Genomic DNA, 20,136 nt, shown 5'->3' with positions numbered 1-20,136 from the left:
CCCAACTTTAATCTCAAGGAAATAGAAAAGGAAGAACAAATAGCAAAAGGAAGAAAATAGTAAAGATTAGAGCAGAAATAAATGAAATAGAGACTAGAAAGACAATAGAAAAGATCAATGAAATTAAGAATTGGTTTTTTGAAGATGAACAAAATTGACAAAATTTAGCTAGGCTTACTAAGGAAAAAAGGAAGATGACTCAATAAAATTATAAATGAGGGAGGAGACATTGTATCTGATACCACAGAAATACAAAGGATCATAAGAGACTATTAAGCATAATTATATGCCAACAAATTAGATAACTTAAAATAAATGAATAAATTTCAAGATAAATACAACTTAGTACGACTGAATTGAGAAGCAATAGAAAAACTGAACAGACCAATAATGAGCAAGATTGAATATGTAATCAGAAACCTCCCAACATATAAAAGCCAGATGGCTTCACAGGTGAATTCTACCAAACATTTAAAGAAGGATTAATACCAATCCCTAAACTCTTCCAAAAGAGCAAGGAACACTTTCTAACTCATTTTGTGATGTCAGCCTTACCTGATACCAAGCCAGAAAAGGACACTAGAAGAAAATAAAATTACAGGCTGATCTTCATGATGAACGTAGATGCAAATATCTTCATCGAAATACTAGCACCGAATTCAAGAGCACATTAAAAGTGGCATACACTGTGATCTAGTGGGATTCATCCCTGGGTTGCAAGGATGGTTCAACATATGTAAGTTAATAAATGTGATACACTACATTAACATAATGAAGGATAAAGAGCATATGATCATATATTAATGGATGCAGAAAAATCATTTAACAAAATTCAACATTCTTTCATGATTGAAAAAAAAAAACACACTCAATAAACTAGGTATAGAAGGAATGTTCCTCACCTCAATACAGATAATACAGAGAAGCCCACAGCTAAGATTACCTTCAGTGGTGAAAAGTTAAAAGTCTTTCCTCTAATATCTGGGTCAAGACAAGGATGCCTATTCTTACCACTATGTGCTATTTAACATAATACTGGAAGTTGAGGCTGGAGCAATTAGGCAAGAAAAAGAAAGGCATCCACATCGGAATAAAAAAATTAAAATTGTCTCTGTTTGCAGATGACATGATCTTATATAGAGAAAACCCTAAATACACCACCAAAAACTCTTATAGAAATAATAAACTTAGTAAAGTTGGAGAATACAAAATTAACATACAGAAAACAGTTACAGTTCTATATGCTAACAATGAACTATCTGAAAGAGAAATTAAGAAAGAAATCCCATTTACGATACCATTACAAACAACAAAATATTTAGGAATAAATTTAAGGAGGTGAAAGATATGTACACTGAAAACTCTAATACACTGATGAAATCTATTGAAGTAGACACAAACAATTGAAAGATATCCCTTGCTCTTGTGTTGGAAAAATTGATATTATTAAAATGTCCATATTGTCCAAAGCAATCTGCAGGTTCAGTGCAATCCCTATCAAAATTCCAATGGCGTTTTTCACAGAAATAGAAAAAACTGTCCTGAAAGTTAGCTTGGAACCACAAACAACCCCAAATAGCAAAATAAATTCTGAGAATAAAAAACAAAGCTGTAGGCATCACACTTCTTTATTTCAACCTATATTACAAAGCTATAGGTACCAAAACAGTGTGTTGCTGGCACACAGGCACACAGACCAGTGGAATAGAATAGAAAGCCCAGCCATAAACCCATGAATATATGGTCAGCTAATTTTTGCCAAAGGCACCAAGAGCACATAAGTGGAAAAGGATACACTCTTCGATCAGTGGTATTGGGGAAACTGGATACCCACATGTAGAAAAATGAAACTGGACTTGTATCTTACACCAGTCACACAAAAAATTACTGGAAATGTATCAAAGACAAATGAAGCGATAAAAATACTTACCTGAAACCGTAAACCACCTAGAAGAAAACATAGGGACAAATCCTTGAATCCTTGACATTGGTCTTGGCAATGCTTTCTAGGAGAAGACACCAAATGCACAAATGAAAGCTAAAATAAACAAACATCTACATAAAACTAAAGAGCTTCAATACAGCAGAGGAAACAATACATTGAAATAGCAACCTACAGAATAGGAAAAATGTTTGCAAACTGTATATCTGATATGGGGTTAATATCCAAAATATAAACAATTTATAAGAATAAGTGAATGAACTAACCAGAAACAGTGTTGGAGACAAAGAGGAAAAACTGAGGATTGCTAGCTGGGCGGGGGGTGGGGGGAGCGGGTGAAGGGATTGAAGGGCAGTCGGTGACCACAGGATGGCCACGGGGTTTGAAAATTAATCTGGGGAACGTAATTTAGCTGTTACCAGAGGGTAAAGGGGTTGGGGGTGGGAGATGAGGGTAAGGGGGATCAAATATATGGTGATGGAAGGAGAACTGACTCTGGGTGGTGAACACACAATGTAATTTATAGATGATGTGATATAGAATGGCACACCTGAAATCTATGTAATTTTAGTAACAATTGTCACCCCAATAAATTTAAATAAAAAAAAACTAATAGCAAAAAAGCAAATAATCCAATCAAAAAATGAGCAGAAGATAAATACACATATTTCCAAAGAACACATACAAATAAATGGCCAATGGATATATTAAAAGGTGCTCAATATCACTAATCATCATGATAATGCAAATCAAAACCAAAATGAAACATACCCTCATATCTATTAGAATAGCTATCATCAAGAAAAGACAAGTGTTGGCAAGGATGTGGAGAGAAGGGACCCCTGGTTCACTTGTTGGTGGGGATGTAAATTGATGCAGCCACTATGAAAAACAGTATGGCAGATCTTTAAAAAATTAAAAATGTGACTACCATATGATCCAGCAATCCCACTCCTGGGTATTTGTACAATGGAATTGAAATCAGTTTGTCAAAGACATAAATGCACCCCATGTTTATTGCAGCATTGTCCACACAGTAGCCAAGAGATGTAAACAACATAAATGTCCTTTGATGGATGAAAGGATAAAGAAAATATGACATATGTTTATAAAGGATATTATTTGGCCATGACAAAGAAGGAAATCATGCCATTTGTGACAACATAGATGAACCTGGAGTGTGTTATGCTAAGTGAATAAAGCCAGATATAGAAAGACAAATAGTGTATGGCTTCATTTACATGTGGAATGTAAAGACAAAAAAAATTTTTTTCATAGAAACAGAAATTAGAGTGCTAGTTACCTGGGGCTGTGGGTAAGGGAAAATAGGGCAATGTAGATCAAAGGGTACAAATTTTCAGTTATAAAAAGAAGTTCTGTGGATTTAATATACTTCATGGTGATTATGGTTAATAATATGGTAGTGCATACTTGAAAGTTGCTGAGAGTAGATCTTAAGCATTCTTATCACACACACACGCACACACACACACAAAAATAGTTAATCCTCTGAGAGAATGTAGTGTGAAGTATCTTCATCTTGGTGATCAGTCCACAGTGTATATGTATGTCAAATCCACTTGCCATACATTTTAAATATTCACAATTATATTTGTCAGTTATCCCTCAATTTAAAAAAAAATGAAAAACTATGAAGAAATTAACAAAGATGCATACATACTACAACCTAATCACCAGACCCCATTCAAATTTCTTAGTTTTCTTAATAACATTCTTTATAGCAACACGTTTTAGTTCAGAATCACATATTGTCTTCAGTTGGCATGTCACTCTTAACCTCTGCTGTGGACAGTTCCTCAGTCTTGGAATTTAGGAAGTTGACAGGGCAGTTTTTTGTAGAATGTTCCTACATTTGGGTTTGCCTGATGTTTCTTCATGATTATATTTGGCATGTGGATCTTTCATAGGAATATCATAGAACTGATCTTGTGTTCTTTGCATTGCATCCTATCAGGTGCTGTCCAATTTCTTTTTTAATTCAACTTATTGGGATGACAATGGCTAGTAAAATTACATAGGTTTCAAGTGCACAATACTATATTATCTATATATCACATTGTGTGTTGTTCACCACCCAGAGTTAGTTCTCCTTCCATCACAATATATTTAACCCCATTTATTCTCTTCTACCACCACCACCCCCCTTACTCTCTGGTAACCACTAAATTGTTGTCTGTCTATGAGTTTTTGTTTCTTTATTTGTTTATCTTGTTCCTTTGTTGCTTTCAGTTTTGTATCCCACATATCGGTGAAATCATATGGTTCTCAACTTTTTCTGTCTGACTGATTTTGCTTAGCATAATAATCTCAAGATCCATACAAAAACCACCATAAGATGTCACCTCACACTGATTAGAATGGCTATCATCATCAAGACAAATAATGACAAGTGTTGGAGAGGCTGTGGAGAAAAAGGAACCCTCATACACTGTTGGTGGGAATGAAAATTGGTGCAGCCACCATGGAAAACTGTGGAAGTTCCTCATAAAATTAAGAATAGAATTACTGTATGACCCAGCAATCCCTCACCTGGGTATATACTCCAAAAATCTGAAAACATTTATTCGTAAAGATATATGTACTCCAATGTTAATTGCAGCTTTATTTACGATGGCCAGGACATGGAAACAACCAAGTGTCCTTCGATAGACAATTGGATAAAGATGTGGTATATATACACAATGGAATATTACTCTGCCATAAGAAAAGATGAAATAGTGCCATTTGCAACAACATGAATGGATCTTGAGATTATTCTAAGCGAAATAAATCAGACACAAGAAGTCCAGACCCATATGATTTCACTGGTATGTGGGATATAAAACTGAAAGCAACCAAAGAACAAGACAAAGAAACAAAAACTCATAGGCACAGACAATAGTTTAGTGGTTACCGGAGGCTAAGGGGGAATGGAGGTGGTAAATGAGGGTAAACGGGATCAGGTACACGGTGATGGATGGAGAGCTGACTTTGGGTGGTGAACGCACAGTGTGATATATAGAAGATGTAATACAGAACTGTACACTTGAAACCTATGTAACTTGACTAACTGTTGTCACCCCCAAAATTTTAAAAACAAATCTCATTTTAGCTCCTCTTTCAATGCCGACAATCCCTTTTCTTCTTAGTATTTCTGAGATTTTTATGCTGTACTATCCCCTTTTGTCTAGAACAGAAGCTAATACTCAGCTGGTTCTCAGATCTAATCTTGCCTTTGGGGAGGTTGGATACAATCTTGCTATTTTAGATTTTCGTTTCTGTTGTAATCTTAGAACTGCTAATACCTACATCCGGGGTGTGTAAGGGTGTAGTGGTGCCCAGGGTGGTTTCAAAGTCTGTTCTTGTGTGCTGGAGGAAGACAGACTTACACTCTGGGATGCACAACTATATACAATTGATGATGACTGCTGTTTATATTACATTTTTTTTTTGTCATGACAGGAAAAGTATTGCATGAGGAACATGTTGAACTCTTGATGGAAGAGTTTGCGTTCCTGAAAAAAGAAGTGATGGGAAAAGAACTGCTGAAAGGAACTCTTCTCTTCACAGGTCAGTTTTAGGTGGGATCACAAGTCATGCATAACTGGAGAGGCCAGGATGCCATCCAGGTTTTTTCCTAGCTCTCTAAGATGTGAGCTAGGGTTTATTAATGCTAATGATTCTCTGTCTGAGGGCCAGTTTAATTTTTTAATGCATCCATCAAACAGTAAAAATATCGATTTTTCTTCTTTCCTCAAGTGTTATTGAATTGCTTGGTGGGTCTTGGGTAAAACGTGTGTTAGAAATCTTCAGCATAATTATGCTTCTATCCCCATCTACTAAGTAGAGTTTTCTCTCATGAAATCTTAAAAAGCTGGAGATTATTTTTCCACAGGAGGTTGAAAACGAAACCTCTCTTTTTAAAAAATGACCAAGAGAAAGGTTTTTGGAGAGGAGAATGTACTATTTGTGGAACAAATAGAACATGCTAGCCCCTTTCATTCTCCAGCAAATTTCAAGGACATTGGCTGTGGCCAAAATAGTTGATCTACTATATATTTGTCTATTTACTTTATGTTGGTCATTCTTTGAGCACCTCCACTAGCAATAGGAAATGAGCGTTCTGGAGCCTCCTGTCCAGTCACTTTTGAATGGACTCCTAATCTGTCCCTAGGATATCTGTGGCACATTTCCTGAGGGCTTCCATTACAGAAAAGAAACCTTGACATGGGTTGGCATTGTTAAATTGTAAAACCATTAATCTCTTCATGAGTTTCCAGAAAATATAATGGAAGCGCATTTCAAAATCCATCTTCATCACTTAAAATGGTATTATTAGTTGTGGCAACAAATAATAATATCCATTAATTTTCACAAGGAACTGTGCTAAGTATATGGCATGCATTATTTCATGTTAATGCAAATGCTAATCCTATAAACTAGGTTTTATTACCTCCAGTATACAGGTAAAATATTAAACTCAGAGAGGTGAGTAGCTTCACAAAGTTGACACAATAGTTATGTGGCAGAGGCAGATTGGAGATTAGGCCTCTGACAACATGGCTCAAAATTTTGATGGCTGCTTAGTCCTCTGCAAAGAACAAGAGCAAATGGTAACCAATGCAGAGGAAGCCACCTTTCTTTTGTAAGTTTGATACTTAGGTCCTAGTGATTTCAAACCATGTTGTCTATGAAAATAATAACTTGTGTTTGCTTTTCAAAATAATTTTTCAATTGCAGATGAGATATAATGTTACATTAGTTTCATGTGTACAACATAGTATTTATATATAACTTATGAACATTTATATAACATTTATATAACTTTATATATAACTTATATATAAGACATTTATATAACTTATGAACTGATCACCCTGATAAGTCTGACCCACCTGATACCATACATTATTATTACAATATTATTGACTATATTCCTTATGTTGTACTTTACATCCACATGACTGTGTTTTTAACTGGCAATTTGTACATCATAATCCCTTCCCCCTTTTCATCCTTCCCTCAAATCCCCCTCCTATCTGGCAACCATCAGTTTCTTCTATATGAGTCTGTTTCTGTTTTGTTTGTTATTTATTTTGTTCTTTAAATTCCACATATAAGTGAGATCATGTGGTATTTTTCTTTCGCTCTCTGACTTATTTCACTTAGCATAACAATCTCTAGGTTCATTCATGTTGTCACAAATGGCAAGATTTCATTCTTTTTGTGGCTGAGTAGTATTCCATTGAATAAATATACTACATCTTTATCTATTCATCTATCACTGGACATTTAGGTTGCTTTCAGATCTTGGCTATTGGAAGCAATATTGCAGTGAACATAAGGATGCATATATCTTTGCAAATTATGAATTGGATTTCTTTGTATGAATACCCAGAAGTGGAATTGCTGAGTCATAAGGTAGATCTGTTCAGATCCTCTGGCCATTTTTAATATCAGATTGTTATTTTGGCATTAAATTATGTGAATTCCTTATATATTTTGGATATTAACCCCATATCAATGTATCATTGCCAAACATCTTTTCCCAGTCTGTAGGTTGTCTTTTTCATTTTGTTGATGGTTTCCATTGCTCTGCAAAAACTCTTTAGTTGGATGTAGTCCCATTGCTTTATTGTTCTTCATTTGTTTCCATTGCCAAAGAAGACACATCAAAAACAAAAATTATTAAGAGCAATGTCAAAGAGTATATTGCCTTTTTTCTTGTAGGAGTTTTACTGTGTTTCCCCGAAAATAAGACCTAGCTGGACCATCAGCTCTAATGCATCTTTTGGAGCAAAAATTAATATAAGGTTTGGTATTATATTGTATTGTATTGTATTATATTATATTAAACCCGGTCTTATTTAAGACCGGTTCTAATATTAATTTTTGCTCCAAAAAACACGTTAGAGCTGATGGTCTGGGTAAGTCTTATTTTTGGGGAAACATGTTATAGTGTTGAGTTTACGTCTTTAATCCATTTTGAATGTATTCTTGTATATTGTGTAAAAAAGTGATCCAGTTTCATTCTTTTGCATTTTTCGTGTATCCAGTTTTCTCACCACCATTTATTGAAGACACTGTCTTTACCCTATTGAATATCCTTCCCTCCTTTGTCATAGATTAATTAACCATATAGACATGAGATTATTTCTGGATTCTATTCTGTTCCATTAATCTATGTGTCTTTTTTATGCCAATACCATGCTGTTTTGATTACTATAGCCTTGTAGTATAGTTTGATATCAGGTAGTGTGGTACCTCCAAATTTGTTCTTTGTGAAGATTGCTTTGACTATTCAGGGTCATTTATGGTTTCATATAAATTTTGGGATTATTTTTTTCTATTAATATGAAAAATGCCATTGGTATTTTGATAGGGATTGAACTGAATCTGTAGATTGCTCTGGGTAGTATGTACATTTTAACAATGTTAATTTTTACTATCTGTGAGCACTGTATATGATTCCATTTATTTGTCTCTTCTTCAATTTCTTTCTTTAATGTCTTGTACTTTTCCAAGTACATATCTTTTACCTCCTTTGATAAATTTATTCTAGGTTTTTTTTATTTTTTTGGATGCAATTGTAAGGGAATTGTTTTCTTAATTTCTCTTTCTTATAATTTGTTATTGGAGTATAAAAATGCTACCAATTTCTGAATATTAATTGTGTATATTGCTACTTTACTGAATTAACTTATCAGCTCTCCTAGTTTTTTTGTGGATTGTTTACCATTCGCTATATATAGTATTATGTCATCTGCAAATAATGAGAGTTTTACTTCTTTCCACTTTTGATGCTTTTTATTTCTTTTTCTCGTCTGATTGCTGTGGCTAGGACTTCTAATACTATGTTGAATAAAAGTGATGAAAGTAGGCATCCTTGTCTTCTTCCAGACCTTAAGGAAAACACTTTTAGCTTTTCACTATTGAGTATGATATTAGCTGTGGGTTGGTCTTATACGGTCTTTTTATGTTCAGCTGTGTTCCCTCCATTCCCACTTTGCTGAGAATTTTTGTCATAAATGGATGTTAGATTTTTCAAATGCTTTTTGAATCTATTAATATGATCATATATTTATCTAGTGTATTAGCATTAATTGATTTGCACATATTGAATCAACCATGCATCCCAGGAATAAATCCCACTTCATCATTATATATGATCTTTTTAATATATTGCTGAATTTGTTTTGCTAATATTTTGTTGAGGATTTTAGCATCTTGTTTGCCAGGCATGTGGGCCTATAATTTTTTTTTTTTTTCCTTCTCTCTCTTTTCTTTTTTTCTGGTAATGTCTTCGTGTGGTTTTGGAATCAGGGTAATGGTGGCCTCATTAAATGAGCTTGGGAGCTTTCCATCCTCTTCAATTTTTTAGAATAGTTTGAGAAATTTTGGTGTTAATTCTTTGAATGTTTGGGAAAATTCACCTGTGACACGATCTGATCCAGGACTTTGGTTTGTTGGGATTGTTTTGGTTACACATTCAATATTTTAGTGGTTATTGGTCTGTTCAGATTTTCTGTTTTTTCTTGCTTCAGTCTTAGAAGATTATTTCTAGGAATTTATCCATTTCTTCAAGATTGTCCAATTGTTGGCATATAATTGTTTTCAGTATTTTCTTGTAATCCTTTGTATTTATTTGGTGTCAACTGTCACTTCTCTTTCATTTCTGATTTTATTTATTTGGGCCCTCTTTTTTTTTTTCATGAGTCTGGTTAAAGATTTATCAATTTCTTTATGTTCTTAAAGAGTGAGCTTTTGGTTTCATTGATCTTTTGCATTGTTTATTTAGACTATTTAATTTAGTTCCGCTCTGATCTTTATTAATTCCTTCGTTCTACTTTCTTGGGACTTTTTTCTTCATCTTTTTCTAGTTCCTTTAGGTGTAAGGTTGGTATTTCTTGGAGATTTTTCTTGTTTCTTGCAGTAGGCCTGTATTACCATTAATTTCCTTCTTAGAAGTGCTTTGGCTATGTCCCATATATTTTGGGTCAATATTTTGTTTTGTTTTGTTTTTTTCATTTGTCTCAAGGTATTTTTTTTTTTTTTTAATTTTCTCCTTCATTGAAGTGTTAACCCAATTCATTGTTATTTAACCTCCAGGTGTTTGTGTGTTTTTCAGTTTTCTTTTGTAATTTCTAGTTTCATACCATTGTGATCAGAGAAATTGCTTGATATGATTTCAATCCTCATAAATTCAATGAGACTTGTTTTCTGGCCTAATACATGGTCTGTCCTTGAAAATGTCCCATTTGTACTTGAAAAGAATGTGTATTTCTTTCTTTAGGGTGAAATATTCTAAAAATATCAATTAAGTCCCTCTGGTCTAATGTGTCACTTAAGGCTACTGTTTCCTTGTTGATTTTCTGTCTTGGTGATCTATCCATTGATATCAATGGGGGTATTAAAGTTGCCTACTATGACTGTATTACTGTTGATGTCACCATTTATGTCAGTCAATATTTGCTTTATATATTTAGGTGGTCCTATAGTGTATGCATAGATGTTTACAAGGGTGTGTCCTCTTGTTGGATTGATCCTTGTATCATTATGAAGTGCCCTTACTTGCCTTTTGTTACAGCTTTTGTTTTACAGTCCGTTTTGTCTGATACAAGTATTGCTACTTCAGTTTTTTTGTTTGTTTGTTTCCATTTGCATTAAATATGTCTTTTACGTCCCATTATTTTCAGTCTTTGTGTGTCTTTTGATCTGAAGTGGGTCTCTTGTAGGGAGCATATGTATGGGTCTTGAGTACTTATTCATGCATCCACCCTTTGTCTTTTGATTGGAGCATTTAATCATTTTACATTGAAAGTAATTGTTGATAGATATGTAGTTATTGCCATTTTTGTTATTCATATTTTTTATATTTTATTTCTTCTTCTTTTAGAAGTCTCTTTAACATTCCTTGTAATACCTGTTTGGTGTTGATGAACTTCTTTAGCTTTTTCTTTTCTGGGAAGCTCTTTATCTGTCCTTCAATTCAAAAATATAGCTTTGTTGGGTAGAGTAATCTTGGTTATAGGTCCTTGCTTTTTATCACTTTGAATATTTCCTGCCAATCTCTTCTGGCCTGCAAAGTTTGAGTTGGGAAATCAGCTGACAGTCTCTGGGAGCTCCCTGCTGGGTACCTAACTGCTTTCCTCTTGCTGCTCTTAAGAGTCTTTCTTTGTTTTTATCCTTTGGCATTTTAATTATGATGTATCTTGGTGTGGGCCTCTTTGGGTTAATCTTATATGGGACTCTCTGTGATTCCTAGAGTTGTATATCTATTTTTGTCATCAGTTAGGGAAGTTGTTTTTGTTATTATTTTTCCAAGTAGGTTTTCAATCTATTACTCTCTCTCTTCTGCTTATGGTATCCCTATGATATGAATGTTAGTATTCTTTTTTTTTTTTAATTTATTGGGGGGACAATTGTTAGTAAAATTACATAGATTTCAGGTGTACAATTCTGTATTACATCATCTATAAATCCCATTGTGTGTTTATCACCCGGAGTCAGTTCTCCTTCCATCACCATGTATTTGATCCCCCTTACCCTCATTTCCCACCCCCCACTCCCCTTACCCTCTGGTAACCACTAAACTATTGTCTATGTCTATGAGTTCTTGTTTCTCATTTATTTGTCTTGTTCTTTTGTTGTTTTTGGTTTATATACCACATATCAGTGAAATCATATGGTTCTCTGCTTTTTCTGTCTGACTTATTTCGCTTAGCATTATACTCTCAAGATCCATCCATGTTGTGGTATATATACACAATGGAATATTATTCAGCGGTAAGAAAAGATGATATAAGAACATTTGTGACAACATGGATGGATCTTGAGAGAATGTTGGTATTCTTGATGTTGTCCTAGAGGTCCCTTAATCTACCCTCATTTTTTATAATTTTTTTCCTTCTTTGGATTGGGTATTTTATGCTATGCTACCTTGTTTTCCAAATTGCTGATTCAATCCTCTGATTTTCTGATCTACTGTTGATTCCATCTAATGTATCCTTCATTTCAGTTATTGAATTCTTCGTTTCTGACTAGTTCTTTTTTAGGTTTTTCTATCTCCATTTTTATGTTTCCTGTTTGTTGAAATACTCACTGAGATCACTGAGCATCCTTAAAACCAGTGTTTGGAACTATGCTTGTCTCCATTTCATTTAATTATTTTTCTGGAGTTCTGTTCTTTTCTTTTATTTGGGACATGTTTCTTTGTCTACTTATTTGGCTGAGTCCCTGTGTTTGTTTCTATGTATTAGGTAAATCTGTTATGTCTCCTACTCTTGGTATTGGCCTTATATAGTAGATGTCCTTTGTGGCCAAGTGGCACAGTCTCCCTGTAGGATAGGGTACTCCCTGTTTGTCCCTTTTGTAGGTCCTGTTGTAGTTCAACCTTGATTACTGTTTTGATGTCAGTGGGGGTGATTGACCCTCAGGCTGCCTGGCTATGAGGAATGTCCGTTACTACAGTGAATGAGCTGTTGTGAAGGTTGCGACCCCATGAAACTGGATTTGCTTTAGGAGGGCTCTAGTGCCTGCAGAGTCTGCTTTGGGGTATGTCATTTGTGAAGCTGGTTAGGTGGTCCTCTGTTGTGGTCTGAAAGCAGCCAACCGGTATGTCATTTTGTGGGCCTTTTGGGAGGGGCTCTGGTGCAGGCCAAGGTCAGCCACTACTTGTGTCTGGCCTGGGTCCACCTGATAGCTACAAAGTGATCTGAAGATGGTAGCATGCCCCTAGACTTCAATGTACCTGGGAGAGGCTAAACTGAGAACTGAGGCCAGCTGCCACTAGTTTTGGGTTTAAGGCCACTTAGCAAGAGATTTAGGGCAGACTGAGGCTGGATGCTGCTGCTTGCTTGGGGTGTGTGAACTTTTGAGAAATTTTAGGAAAGTTCACAGCTTGAGCTCAGACAGGCAGTTTGTGTGGAAAAGCTTCTGGAAGAGGTTCATGTCAGATGTGTAAAATGGGTGGGGCAGGGTCTCAAAGAATCACCAGGGTGGGGCGAAGGTTGTTAGCCAGTTTAATGGAGAGCTCTAATGTGGTATCCACTTGCCTCTGCATACTGGGTGGAAGGAGGGCTCAACAAAGGAACAGTGGAGTCTTCCAGCACTTCTGTTTCCAGATTGAGTTTCCCCAAACCCTGCCCCTCCCCCCTCACCCTCTCCTTATGTCCCTGGTGCTTTTTGAGCTGCTTTCCCAGTACTAGAGCTCAGAGCAAATGAGTTTGAGTGAATTATCTGTGTGTGGGCCCTTTAAGAGGAATGCCTAAGTCTCCAGTAGCCCTCCATCTCACTTACCTGTAATCCTTGCTGGTTTTCATAGCCAGATATTTTGGGGATTTTTTTTCCTCAGCACTGGAGCCCTGGTCTGTGGAGCCTGGTGTGGGGCTGGGACCCCTCACTCCTCAGGGGGACCTACACAACTAAACTATCCCTACTATTTCTTAATTGTCACACCATGGGTATGCGGCCTACCAATTCCATGCCTTTGCCCCTCCTACCAGTCTCTGTATGGGTTTGTCTTTATATCCTTGGTTATAGGAGTTATATTCAGTCAGTTTTCAGGTGGTTCTCAATGATGGTTGTTCTGTGATTTAGTTGTAGTTTTGATATCGTCATGGAAGGAGGCAAGCACAGTGTTTGCCTACTCCACCATATTGACTGAAAAGCTGTTTGCTGTTATTTATAACTCACCTTTTTGAAAACATATTCCTAATTATGAATTGCTGTAAGTGAATATCAAAGTTGTAAGAAATCTTTGGTTTATAGAGCAATGTAACAGGTATGAAGTTTTTAAATCTAGGTTATGTTTAAGATTTAGGCTAGGGAGAAAGAAGCAGCATCTTGACTAGATGTATCACACAGATATTCTTTTGAATGTACTTTGTTCAAGAAATTATGAAGACTAAGAAAACACTATCAATTTTCTTGATATTGACATATTTTATAGGTATTGTAGTTTCCTTCACAGTTATCTTGATGCCTTCACATTCTTGCCATTTACAGATAGTTATATGGTATTTAATGTAGATGTAAATGTTTGTATAAGTATATGTATGTTTATATACAACAGATATTAGAAGCCTAAAATTTTTTTAATATCCTGTAGACTAGATGGACTGCTGTTTCCAATAAAATGTTTCATTATACTAATAAAACTGAATTTAATAAACAAGAAAAAAATGGAGACATTTTCATGAAAGTTTACATTCAGGTACATGAGTTTTCATCTATGTTATTAGTCATCTTGCACAACCATGTGGTAAGGCAAGGTTGCATTGTCTGATCACCCAGCCATATCTGTTCACTTCCTGTCATGTTTATGCATGTCCTTCCCTTGATCTTCAGCTGTCAGTCCCTTACTTCTCAGTTTTCACAGTGTTTGTGATTCTCCACAGCTGGCCCATTGGAAGAAGAGCGGTTTGGCTTCCCCGCATTCAGTGGCATTTCTCGACTGACCTGGTTGGTTTCTCTCTTTGGAGAGCTTTCTGTTGTGTCCGCCACTTTGGAAGAGCGAAAGGAAGATCAGTATATGAAAATGACTGTGTGCTTGGAGACAGAGAACAAACGGTAAGTTGTGAGAAACTGTGAGGAGAAGGAAACAATGACATTCTCCTGTGTTCAATAGGCTGAATCTAGAGAGAGCCCAAAAGGCCTATACCCCCAGCTCCAACTCCAGAAGGGCTGTCTGCTTCTACAGACAGAACAGATACTGAGCTTTCACTTATATTGCCTTATCCTCACTGCAGTCCTGTAAGATAAGTAAGACAAACACAGTCCCCTTTGCTAGTAAGTAAATAGAGGCTTACAGAATTTGAGCAGGTTACTTAAGCCATACAGGTGAGCAATATCAGATCTAGTAGCCTCTGTGGCCTGAATTTTTTCCAATATTTTATTATGAAAATTTCAGACATATGGTGAAGATGAAAGAATTTTGCAGTGAACATCCATACATCTACCACCTAGATCCTGTCATTAACCTTTTACCCTGTTTCCTTATCACATGTCCAAATAGTCATCCCTTGGTGTGACTAAAATTTAAGGTTCTATTTATCAGATTTATCATCGCATCATAGTGTTCCCAAAATTCTGATTCTTTATTTCTCATACCAAGTCTTTTTCAACAGAAAAGCATATTTACAGATTTCTTTGAAAAGCATTTCAGCTCTGTAAAATAAAACAGCAAGGGTTTTAGAATGTCTCTATATGTGTTTTCCAGGTAGATGGGTCTTTTGTTAGTAAAATAAAAAGATCATTGGGTATTTACAAAATGAGAAAAGTATTTGAGTCCGTGAATTAAGCCTTATCAAGATGCATTTTCAGGCGTATCCTCTTTAAAAGGGAAAAGCAGAGGTCACAAATGAAGGTAAAACATGCAGAGCTTAGAAATGCTGCATGTGGAGTCAGAGCAGTGGTGGCCCCTGGCTCTGATTCTAATCATGTAGAATCGCAACCCTGGTCATACCTGTCCACAGACAGGTGCTATTCCCTGTGTTCAGAACTAAAGGTATTTCAAGATGCTGCAGGAGTGCAGGGAAGAGGAACCTGGAGAGGTCAGATCACACTTCATAGAGAAGGAGGTGCTGTGCTCAGTTTTGAAATTTGAGTAGGTGTCAGGAAACAAGATGTGAGGGAAGCAAGGGTTGACTCTCATTATTACAAAGGGGAGGCAAGTATCGGTTGAGGGGTTAGGACAGATGGCAAATACCTTATCATAATTTCTTAAATTCATATAATACTTTCCACCCCACAAATTGCAATTTTAATCTCACACCATCACTGCAACATAGGTAAAGTTGTGTAGCTATTATTATCTATTTTTACTGATTAAGAAATTGAGGTGCAGGAAACATCTTGACATTTTTGCATTCCCTCGAAATCTAACACTCTATATTATATGGAAGGACATGAGAAATTTTCTTAGGTGAATCAAAATATTTGGAATATCTCAAATTTATTTTATCTGGTGTTACTAAGCAGCATTAATATTAATCTTTGTCATCACATTTGGTAATGTTTGTAAAGACTGTACCATGAGCTTTTAAAAGCAGCCATAGGTTGAAATTAATATAATGTTAATTGTCAACACTACCTCAATAAAACAAAACAAGACAAACAAACAAAAAATGCTAGCCATGGGAATTTTTTATACGTTAGACCACCTTTTTGATAAAGTTCATAATTATCATTTACTTTTTAAAAATTTGAGTCATAACCAAAATATTTTAGTTAATAGATCGAGCACCTTAGTTTTACTAGTTTACTAATTCCTTTTTACTAGATCCTTTGCCTGCCTTGAATATGAACTTTTGATTTACAGGTTAGTGTTGATTCATATACATGGATCATTTTAATGACTTACAGAATAGGAAACTTGCTGAACTGCAGTTCTTTAAAGAAAATCGGTTCCTGCTTAGTTTACGTGCCCCATGGTTTAGTATGCGATGTGACAAAGTAAAGCCATCCTATCCTGTGAATGCAGCTCTGGCTTCTGACTTTGCCTGAGAAGAATGCTTTAGGATATGTGGGCCTCTTTTCTTTCTCCCCCAAAGGTTATCTCAGTCTGCAGGCCAGAAGTTTTTCCAACTATAAGTAGATGTCTTTCCATTGCTTTCTACTACACATTAGGATCCTCTGCCAGTTGTTTCCAGACACAATTTCTTAAGTTACAAGCTACCTCCAACCAACAGTGGAATGGAGCAGAACCCAGCAAGAGATGGGGAGGAGGGGAGACATGATCTTGAAAGGACACAATAAAAGGACTAGCAAGACAGGGGTCATTACTTGAAACTCTGTTGTATAAGTGATAGTATTAGCTAATGTTCATTGAGTGCTTACTATGTGTCAGGGACAGGCCTAGACCTTTTACAGGGATTTTTTAAATTTAATCTTTATACTAACTCCCTGAAGTGGGCATTATTATCACCAAGGAATCTGACTCAGAGAAGGTAAAAAACTTGTCAAGGGCATAGGGCTGGCTTTACTTTGTCACTGCAGGGCAAAAATGATTGTGTGAAAATCACACTTAATCACACTTAGGCAGCCTGTGTCCAGTCCCCAAATTATCACAACTCTCCAGAAATGCACAGGAATGGCCTGAGAAAGGAAAACAGCCTTGGCTTTACCTTATCATAGTGCTCACCTGTCAGTGAGGTAGTCAGCGTTTTCCTCAGATCCCAGAGTAATCTAGGAAATCCTAGTGCAGTTTACTCTCAAGCCCATGTTCTTTGCATTTTACCAGCAGTTTTCAAACTATGTAAAAATAAGTATTAGAACACTTTTTCAACCCAAATCTTATACGGACAGCCAGTATATAGAAGAGGTACAAGTTTCAACTCCTGTTGAAGCCAGTTGGTAGGAGTGGTGCCAAAGCCATGCGTGCCCCTGCTCCCCTTGTCCTTCAGGAGTGAAGAGCACTGTTAGAAAATCACCACCTCCACCGTTCTTGCAGACACATGCTGATACTAGGAATGTGGATGTGGTTGAATACCTCCCTGTAGAAGGTGAGAACTAAGAAGCATTTTGGCAGGTAGTTAGTGCCCAGGTTGATGAATGCAAATATTTGCAAGTGAAGGTTTTCACACAGAGGAGGAACAGAAGAGCTGTCTATGAATTCAAGCTTGTGTTTTTGGTTGGGATGTCGGGAGTTAAGTGCCATCTGTGCCACGAACACAAGTAGACCAGGTCCCGTCCTCAGCTCTACTCCATCCAGTTGGCAGTAAAGTGCCAACAGCTTATGTTATCACTTTAATACGTGATTAGGAAACAGTAACTTTCAAAGCTATTGGCATATAGGACCACACAATGAGGAAGTTACTCTCAATATCTTTCCTGATGTCTTCCTGCATGTATGGATATTGGAATGACTCACCCTTTATATACTTCAGATCTTTTCCTCTTAAACATTCACTCCACACTTAGTGTAGCTCTTAGTAGCTAGGTTAGCCAAAGGGGAGGGCTCCTTTCCCCAGGTTGGAGGCAGCCCTGAGCTTCCTAAAACACCTAAAACAATCTTAAGTGACTTGCTTAGGCCCTTTTCCATCTAAATCTTAAGCCTTATTATGGCCCATCACTCTAGAGGCAGAGAGCAAACATGCAAGCAAACAAACAAACAAATCGTAGTTTAGCCTTCATTCCTTAGCAACACTGGTCTAAACTGTCCACCCCTGGCCTGACCTTCTGTAGCCCAGTGGGAGAGGAGAGAGGAAATCTGAGGCATGGTGGCAGGAAACAAGAGAAGGTCAGAGACCTTGATGCATCCTCAGGATTATACGCTTCCCCTGTTCACACTCAAAACTCCATCACTTAGCACAACAGTCCAACAAAATTGCCTTGTCCTTGACCCTGACTCATCCTTGTAGGAAAGGAAAAGTGAGGGGGAAGCAAAGAGAAGTAGCCAGAGGCCAACACCAAATCATCTCATTCCTGAGACTTTGTGCTAAGACAAAGGGGAGTACACTGTATATATGTGTGAAGATGTTGAATACAGTATATTCATGTTTACAATTGGAAAAGAGGTTAAATGTCAACAATAAAATATTAAATTAATCAATTGTACAGTATATGCAGACAAAAATAAAAATATTTTAAAATAAGTAAAAGTAGCGTGATCAAAATTGTTTATACTTTATGACTTACATGCCACATACATATAAACCAATATATGAAAGGATTATCTCAAACTGAAGATACTTTTATTTAGTGAAAGAATTATAGAAGCTTGTTTGTTTTTTCCATTTAAAAGATCCTTAATGCTGTATTGTTTTTAGAATATATAAAAGAAAGCAGATTTTATAGTTTTCCTCTCATATTATTCAGTGAAACTTCTTGCTGAATACACAGCTCTTACTATAAAGACAAAACACAAACTGAGAGAAAGGAGAGACTTTAGAGAAAGTGGAATCTATCCTGTTTGGAGTTTAGATTTTTGTGAGTGCTTGGAATGGAAAAAGGTGCTTTATTAATCAGCAGGAAGAGTCTGGTGTTTTCTTGCATGTGCTGGAAGTCATAGAGTTCTTTGAGAATGTTATGAAATAACTCTAAGAACTTTTTCCCATAAAAATGCACAACACGTGGAAATAGTTTGCACACAATTTCAGATGGTTCCTGGATTTCCTGTAGCCCACATCTGGGTCCCCTAGAGGGATCCATGAAATGCAGGTAAAAACTCCTGAATAACAAATTAATGTTCACACAAAAATCATTGAATGAATTCATCCTGGCTGGTGGCAAAATTAAGTAAAGGACTGTTTGGCAAGAAACAATCACCCATGACCTCTGGGATCTGGGAGGCTGGTGGAGTTTAGGTTGCCACCTGAACCACCACAGTGAGTAGCAACTGCAGGGACGATAAGTGCAAAATGAGGACCTTTTACCAGGTGATGCTGAGGTGGCAGCAAGCATCCGTTTGTGCTCCTGTGTAATCTCTAACATTATCGGGGCGGGGGTGGGGGGCCTTGTTTGTTTGTTTTTGCAGTCCGTTGACATGGATCGAAGAGAAAGGGCCTGGTCTAAAACGAAACAGACACGTAATCTTCCATTTTAAATCTGGGTCACTGGAGAATATGCCAAATGTAGGAGTGAATAAGAATATTTTCCTGAAAGACCAAAATATATTTGTCCAGAAACTCTTGGGCCAGGTTTCTGAAAAGGAACTGATTGCTGAAAAGAAACGAATCCTGCACTGCCTGTGGCTTGCGGAAGAAATTCAGAAATACTGCTGCTAAAAGAAAAGAAGAAAGCAACAGGGCACTTCCAGGATGGAACCATAGTTTGATTTTTATCAAGAGTTGACTTTTATCTCTATTCATGCAATTAAACATGTCTTCAGTAAACAGTATTTGCTTATTGTCACGAGTTGTGTTGGGAGTGATATTTGGGAGTAGAGGCGGATGTAGTGGGGAGGAGGAAAGAACTCAGCTTGATTAAGCTGAGCTAAACGCTTTGTATGCCTGATTTAATTTGCTCTTCCTTTATCCTCCAGCCCTATTAGGAGGTTTTTACCAGACTTGTTTTCATCAGTGTATGGGAAAATCTTGTTTGAAATCACCCACGTAGTAAATAACAGAATGTCTTTAAATCCCACTCGTGCACTGAACCACTACAAAATAGTGCCTTGAACCCTCTTCAGTGCTTTAAGGAATTTTATTTTCCCTCACAAATTTTTACTGATGACTATCCTAGGTACTGGGGAT

The 20,136-nt window shown here is 36.6% G+C and overlaps 1 protein-coding gene across 1 annotated transcript in view; it reads left to right on the top strand.

Moving 5' to 3' along the window:
* BLVRA (biliverdin reductase A) overlaps window positions 1-19,795 on the top strand; it is a 76,697-nt gene extending 56,902 nt beyond the window's left edge. The window contains exons 7-9 of the mRNA XM_033088577.1: window positions 5,405-5,512; window positions 14,341-14,512; window positions 19,419-19,795. Coding sequence (XP_032944468.1) covers window positions 5,405-5,512; window positions 14,341-14,512; window positions 19,419-19,668 — 530 coding nt within the window. The 3' untranslated portion in view covers window positions 19,669-19,795. The remainder of the gene's footprint in view (window positions 1-5,404; window positions 5,513-14,340; window positions 14,513-19,418) is intronic.
* Window positions 19,796-20,136: the final 341 nt, after the last annotated feature.

The sequence above is a fragment of the Rhinolophus ferrumequinum genome, chromosome 20 (genome assembly GCF_004115265.2).
Source record: "Rhinolophus ferrumequinum isolate MPI-CBG mRhiFer1 chromosome 20, mRhiFer1_v1.p, whole genome shotgun sequence".
Taxonomy (NCBI): domain Eukaryota; kingdom Metazoa; phylum Chordata; class Mammalia; order Chiroptera; family Rhinolophidae; genus Rhinolophus; species Rhinolophus ferrumequinum.
This window is presented reverse-complemented; position numbering and strand designations above follow the sequence as displayed.